The sequence below is a fragment of the Pygoscelis adeliae genome, unplaced genomic scaffold (assembly GCF_000699105.1).
Source record: "Pygoscelis adeliae isolate BGI_AS28 unplaced genomic scaffold, ASM69910v1 Scaffold206, whole genome shotgun sequence".
NCBI lineage: Eukaryota > Metazoa > Chordata > Aves > Sphenisciformes > Spheniscidae > Pygoscelis > Pygoscelis adeliae.
The window spans coordinates 1457708-1464656 of NW_008825052.1; the positions used below are offsets into that span (position 1 = coordinate 1457708).

General features: G+C 41.9%; 1 protein-coding gene across 4 annotated transcripts in view; it reads left to right on the top strand.

The window, feature by feature from the left end:
* The window catches only part of GTF3C6 (general transcription factor IIIC, polypeptide 6, alpha 35kDa), a 7864-nt gene extending 4110 nt beyond the window's left edge, over positions 1 to 3754 (top strand). For 3 of the 4 annotated variants that reach the window (XM_009326412.1, XM_009326410.1, XM_009326411.1), the window contains exons 4-6: positions 304 to 348; positions 480 to 593; positions 3104 to 3754. In XM_009326412.1, coding sequence (XP_009324687.1) covers positions 304 to 348; positions 480 to 593; positions 3104 to 3399 — 455 coding nt within the window. In that variant the 3' untranslated portion in view covers positions 3400 to 3754. The remainder of the gene's footprint in view (positions 1 to 303; positions 349 to 479; positions 594 to 3103) is intronic. The other variant, XM_009326413.1, reaches the window with a different exon arrangement.
* Positions 3755 to 6949: the final 3195 nt, after the last annotated feature.

Consider the following 6949-nt stretch of genomic DNA (forward strand, 5'->3'; position numbering starts at 1 on the left):
TTCAAAGTAAGTGCTTGTTGACTCCTGTATAAGCAGGACTGACATGTTGTGCAATCTGTAGTTCTCCCATTTGCCTTACGGTGACAACATTGGTCTGGAAGAAAATGATCTGAAATCCTTCCTTATAGTGACTTTCAATGACCGTGATATTCCTGTTCCTGAGCTGGCAGTGTGGTTACCAGCCCAGCTGGGCCTTTGCGAGGGGCTGGAAGTCAGGACGTTTCCAGAGCTGTGCCAGTGAGTGCAGTATCTACAGCTGATATAAATTAGTCTCGTAAGACTTTCTCACTTTGTTTTCCATAGATACCTTGGGAACCTGTGTGGTTTTTGAAGAAAACACAGAGCATGGTAATTGTGATTTGATGTCCTGTTCGTTGTGGTAGCCTGGGAGGTTAAAAATATTTACGTTGTTCCAGTTGATAGTGGAATTCACTGTAATGATTGGGGTTTGGGTATTGTTTTTTCTCCTCTATCCATAGTAGATGCAGAAGGCAACCAAAAGGTACAGCTGAAATACAAGTGCCACACAATGAAGAAGCTGAACATGACACGGACACTTTTGACAGAAAAGAAGGAAGGAGAAGAGAATGTTGGTTAGTGCCTCTGTTCTTATGCACAGGGACATGGATGGATTATGCTTAGGAGTGTCAGCCTTGATTAAGTGTTTGATTCACGAGCATGCAGGAAGTTAGAGGAACTTTCTTCTTTAAGCATCAAATGTGTATATTTAAATACAAAACAAAACACCAAAAAAAAAAAAAGAGATTCTTTCTGACCAGTGCTGCCTCCAGAAGTGGCTGGTCGGAGGTTCCTACAGAAGAGTGTAAGAGCAGGGCAAACATACGCTGATGTTCCCTGATATATTTTTCTGTCATGTAAAAGTTTCGGCACTAGTTCTGAAATCAGAGGTACTGTTTAGTAGTTCTTCACTGATTATTTTTTTTAATTTTTTTTTTACTTCCATCAATCTTTCTAATGACTTTTTGAGTTACTGTAATTGTTGAAAATCTGTAATATCCTTAGTAAGAAGTTCCATGTTGTATGTACTACAACTGAATTGTTCTTACTGAATTTACAGTTAACTGTAAATTAATTTAACTTACTTGCAAAGGCACACCTAGGAGACCATTCATATTGATTTTCATTCTGTAGGCAGAACTCGGTGCTCGTGTTTGCTGTATTTCAGTGGTGTTTTTTCATATGGAAGTCAGTGCTTTTACCTAGTCAGATATTGAGTATCCTACTATATACAGTAGTATTTCATTAGCAGTATCCTGTTGCTTTTTTCCACTCAAGTCAGTGTTACTGCTTCATATTTTAAGAATATGTAGCCATTTTACATTAAATACGGGCAGTCAGCTGGACATTGGTCATAGGAGCTATAACATGAAGTGTCATCTAGAATCTAACCAAACATCAGCATTCTTATCAACACCAGGTACAATTTCTTCTCTCCATATAATTAAGAAGGTAATGTTAAATAGAAGCTATTATTTTTGAAGTACAGTAGACTAGAGAATATGTTGCTTAATACAAAGGCCTATTTTGTTCTGGACAAGCAATAATGATGATACCTGCTGAAAAACACTTTGTTTCTGTACCCTGACAGAAGTTTAATGTTGTGCATACAAAGTAACTACAACATGTTGTGAATCGGCAATGTGTACTGCCTAGGAATCTAAGGGGGAGAGGAATTCCAGTTCTATCTGGAGTCCGTTCGATATGTGTTGTAAGAGCTTGATATACTTGAGTTCAGGAGATGACACAAATTCTTATGCTGTCTCTGATGTCATTCCCTATCACATTACCAGGTGTTCTAAGATTTAGGTGAACAAACGTTTTATTCTCTTTATTGCATTTGTAAAATATTTTCTCAGAATTTTGAATTATATTTAAGTTATTTTAAGAGTCTAAGGGTGGTGTCTGACACCTAAACACAACAGGAACTGCCATACTGGATTGGACCAAAAGTGTTTTAGTCCTCTGTTATATTTCTGACTATGGACAGCAGTTAAGTGGGTACGTGGAAAGTAGCAAGAGGGGGACAGATACATGAGTAATCCTTTCTTTTGGCTATCCTTACGGTGTTCAGCAGTTCATGAATATCCTGACAAGAGTTTTCATCTGGACTTCTATGCCTTTAGTCCATAAAGGCTCTGTCATCTTCACTTGCTTTTTGAACCTGTCTATGCTTTTGACTTCTACCACTTTTTATGGCAGTTAGTTTTCAAATCACATTTCTGTTGTTTGGAAAAAGTACAGCTTTACTGTGGGTTTTCTTGATTGTTTGTTTGCTTTTGTGGTTGTTACAAATGTATGAGCTGGCACTTCCAATGAGTGCGGGTTACTTCACTTGTTATCAGAATTAGGAGATAAGTCAATCCCTACTTGTTTTCCCAGTACAGCCTTATAAGCATCTGACCCTTCTGAGCTCTCCTCCAAGAAGAATTGTAGTCTCTGTCGCTTTTTGTTGCCTTTTTTTTCTTGTTGTTTGTTTGTTTGTTTTAAAGTCTCTTCCCACGTAGAGCTAACTTTTCTTTCACCAATTCTTGTTTCTCTTTTCTGGTTTTACAGTATGGGTTGAGCAGAACACAGTACTCATGACATGGACGTAGCATAGTTTTGTATCTTGACATTCCCGCTTTTCATTTACTTTCCTAATGATTTTATCTCCATTGTGGCTGCTCTTTAGAGACCAAGGTGATGACGTCACTGAACCACACACAATGCCTCCAGCATCTGGATAAAAACCTGTAGCTATATGTCTTGGTTAAGTTGATTTAGCGTATGCATGTTGTTGTTAATTTAACAACAGTTAAGTTTCTCGTAATTTCAAGCTGGTCTTTCTTTATCAAATGCCTTTCTGTTATTCACAGCCTTATTTTTCAAGGAAAACTAATGGTTTAAGCCCCATGGTGAGACTCACCACAAAAATCAGTGTTGGTCCAAATTCTTGAAAGACATCTTTCTATCCTAAGTGGTTCTTTTACTTAAATGTTGGTCAGGCTCAGCCTTAATAACAGTGAACTTAAACTAAGAAAAAATTGCCGTTAACTCTTAACTCCTTTTGTCACTAATACCAATTTTCCTTCTTTTGCATCAGGTGGCGTGGAGTGGTTACAGATCAAGGACAGAGATTTTTCCTACAGCAGGCCTAATACAATTTGCAGCTTTCTGCGTGAAAAAGAAGATTCTGAGGAGTCAGCTCAGGCCCAAGACAAATTGACTGAAGAGTCAGAGGGAGAGGTGGGTGGTGGAGGAAATTCTGGCATGAGTTGTGATCTGGAGAAGCAGCACAGCTTGGAGGTAGATGCCCCTCTTCCTCTGCCTGACAGCCCTGCTTCTAGGGCAGAGGATTCTCCTTCTGGAAGCGTTGCCTTAGACAATGCCGCTCCATGATACCAGCTCTGATCTTTTCAGGGTTTCTTCACGGAATTAACAGGCCAGCTTTTAAATGCCAACTGTTACAGGCTGTGACATGATTTCCAACTTATCTGAGCAATTAATAGTGGGAAAACGGACATTGTGTTCTTGTGCATTGCTTTTATGTTTGGATTATAGTGGGGAGGGCTTAAGTGTTTTTTAAAAACGCTGATTGGAAATGTGCGTATCCCTACCTCAAAACTGAAGAAGAGGAAATGGTTACATAATTAAAGAAACCCTACCTTAGAAAAATGTTGATGTATTGCACAGTCTGGAACACTTTGTAAAAAGAAAATCGTTTAAAATAAATTTCAAGTGTTTTTCAAGTATATCTTCACCTTGTGTGTCACATTCAGCCGCACGCTGTGTTTGTTCTTTTACTGCAGTTATTGAAGAAAAATTCAAGTAAGTGTGGCTTTTATTACTTGTTTGATTACTCATCAAATTGCTTAGTTTGGATTTTCTATAGCGTCCTTTGTCCCCTTGACGGATCTTAGAAATCCTTCATGTGGGAAGGGACTTCAGGAGGTCTCTCGTCCAGCTTCCTACTTAAAATAGGGTCAGCACTGAATTCAGGCCAAGTTGCTCAGGGCTTTGCCCAGTCCAGTCTTGAAAAACACTGTGGACTAGTCAGCAACTGAAATCTCGGTCTTAATGAGGCATCCGTCATGCTTCTTCCCCCATTTTGTGTATAATGTGTGTTATACAAAAGGAAGTCTTCCACTCCACTCCCCCCAGTAGCTTCGTGGCTCTGATCTTCTCCTCTGGCATTTTTCTGAAGATTTTTATGCCTAAGGTCCTGTAACCATGCATCAGTGGTTCCCAAACTGATCCCTGTGACTGTACTGTGGCCCCTAGCTGCTCTGTGGGTTGATATTACATACTGCTACATCATTTATGTTGTCACATAGTATTGCATACAACAGTTGAGAATGTGGTGCGTTCATGATAATGTTTTTAAAAGCACAGCATTTTTTTAAACATAAAACATTTTCTTCCTGACCTTTCTTCCTTCCTACCTTTCTCTGCCTCCCTCAAAATAGTTTAATTGCAACAGTGCTGTGAGGATGGGAACGCCTCATTCATTCCGGCATAATTATGTAATCCTTTAATTAGTAATGATCAAGGAGAAGTTCAGAGCACAGGATCAGTAAAGATAAGTCATCAAAACAGTGCAACAGTTTCAAACCATCAATCCCACTATTCAGTTTTTCTGTGTAGAAGCAACTTGAATCATGGGGGAGGGGGAGGCAGGGAGAGGAAGGTGAGGAAGAAGAGGGAACGTGTTCTGTACGCCTCCAGCCTGGGCACGGATCTTTCACATGGCAGTGTCTGCGCTTCAGGTTTCAGGGAGACCGCTCAGCCTTCCCTCTGGATTTAACTGCAATCGCAGAAGTTTAAAAGCATTCTTCAAACTTGATTTGTAAGGTGCTGATCGACAGAGGATAATTATAACTGGAACAACGATCTTGGGAATATTGTGAACTGGTGTAATGTAAGTTCTTGTCTGCAGTGTGGAGCGTTTGCAGTGCTGGGCTGCCCTTGCTGACAGCTGGGCCTCCTGCTAGAGAGACGGGGCGTGCCGTAGATAAAAAGCGCTCGCTATCGTAGCTTCTGCCGCTGAGAACAGAGAGGTGCTTCCAAGAGTTTATTCTCTCTCAGCGTGCGGACGTAGCAACCCTCTCTACATCTGTCACTATGTACGTGTAGATTTTCTTTATCATGTGCAAGGAGTATTCTAGCAGAATTGGTTTCTGACCTTTTTCAGCCTTTTCTTTCAGTAGTGTACTGAAGCTGTTTCTCTGTTCTAGTTCATCTGGGAATCAGTTTTTTTTTTTAACATTTTATGTTAATATTTATGTATATCATAAACTCTGAGTTACCTTCCTAGTAATGTTTTTTAGATTTTAAATGTTATTTATAATGCTCAGACTTTTGTTTCTATTATTATTAGCCCTGACTTTTGCAACCATACTCGCTCTTTACCCATCTTTCCCCCCTTCCTCCCAGAAAGCAGGTGCTAAGAGTCCACTGCTGCTGACAGCAAATTCTTCAGCTGTCCTGATTTTGCCCAAAGAAGCCCAACAAGTTGGTTATTTCAAGTACAGTTCAAAATTGGGGGGTGGGGTGGGGGTGGTGGAGTAAAAAGGGTATTGGGTAAGTATAATAGCTGAACACAGGATTACTGCCGTAATCGTCCTTCCCTGGTTATCGTATGTCGTTCGTGTCCTTGTGCCTAGCCCCTAGACACTGGAGCATCCCAGTAGTTCCTGGCCATGGCTGGTACTCAGCACTTCTTCTTTGCACATTGTGACACAGCTACCTGTCTATGATGTTCAGACTGCTGATAAAATAAGCGTTCATTTTCAGTGTTAGCACTTAAAGATTTAAAAAAAACTTTGGAAAAGATGCAGAGACAAGTGGGCTTACAACAGCAGAGTGCAGCACATGAAGTGTTCAGCTCACAGGAAGGCTGGGAGACGGGCGTCTTCCGAATTAGACGTAGGCAGGCAGGGGATGACTTTTCTGCTTTAGGTCTTCAGATTGTGGTGGGTAGTTTGGCTTTCTTGTACCTTCAGTTTTCAAGTTGCAATCAAACGACTCACCTTCTTTAGAGAGGTGGTAGAAAAGCTCTTTGTCTAGTTAAAGTCAAAGGCAGTATGTCAAATGTACAAGACCTATTAAATCAACTTTTGGCATTTTGTACTATTTTATATGCTCTACAATGTGTAAATCTCTCGGAAGAGAGAAAACAGAAATATTTTTCTTGTCCTGTGGAGACACAGGGTAGCCAAACCAATACCCGGGGCTGAAACTGGAAGGGGGGTATAAGTAAACAGAAGTCGGACAGACGTTCGTGACCAGGCTGCTAGTTCTGTTCTGTTCTGTTCCAAACACCGACCCGAGGAGCAAATGCAACAACCTGAGCGAACTGGACAACTCCGACGGAAGCTGAAATAACCGGAAGCTTTCTAGACTAAGAGTAGATACCAGTTTAAAAGTGGCGCTACCACATTGGGGATTTTAGGCAGAAATAAATCTTTGGCATGTGGTTTCTGTTAGGTATAAGCTCATGTTCTCCCGTTACAACAGTTGCATCGGTCTTTCCAAGTGAGTAAATTTTGGGGTAAGTTCGGCTTGAAATGGCATGCCTCAGCCGCACGACTTTAAGGTGGTTCCCAACGCACCGGGGATGAGAGGAGGGCAAGCAAAAAGGTCAGGAACGAGTTGATCGGCTACTGCATCGTTACTTTTGCGTTCATTAATTTGCACCTATTACTTCGTGGGGACTCGCCATTCAAGTACGGGGAAGCAGCTTGTAACTCGAATGGTAAAGGCGCAGGAGCAGGGCAACGCCCACCGCGCGGCCCGAAGCGGGAAGAGTTGTTTTAAACGCCCGAGGGGCGCGCGCCGGGGCGGCGCCCGGCTGGGAAAGGACGCCGGCCTCTCGCGTGGAGGCACCCCCGCACGCGCCCCCTGGGATGGGGGCGGGGGGGGGGGGGGGGGCGGCGTCCCGCGCGCGCAC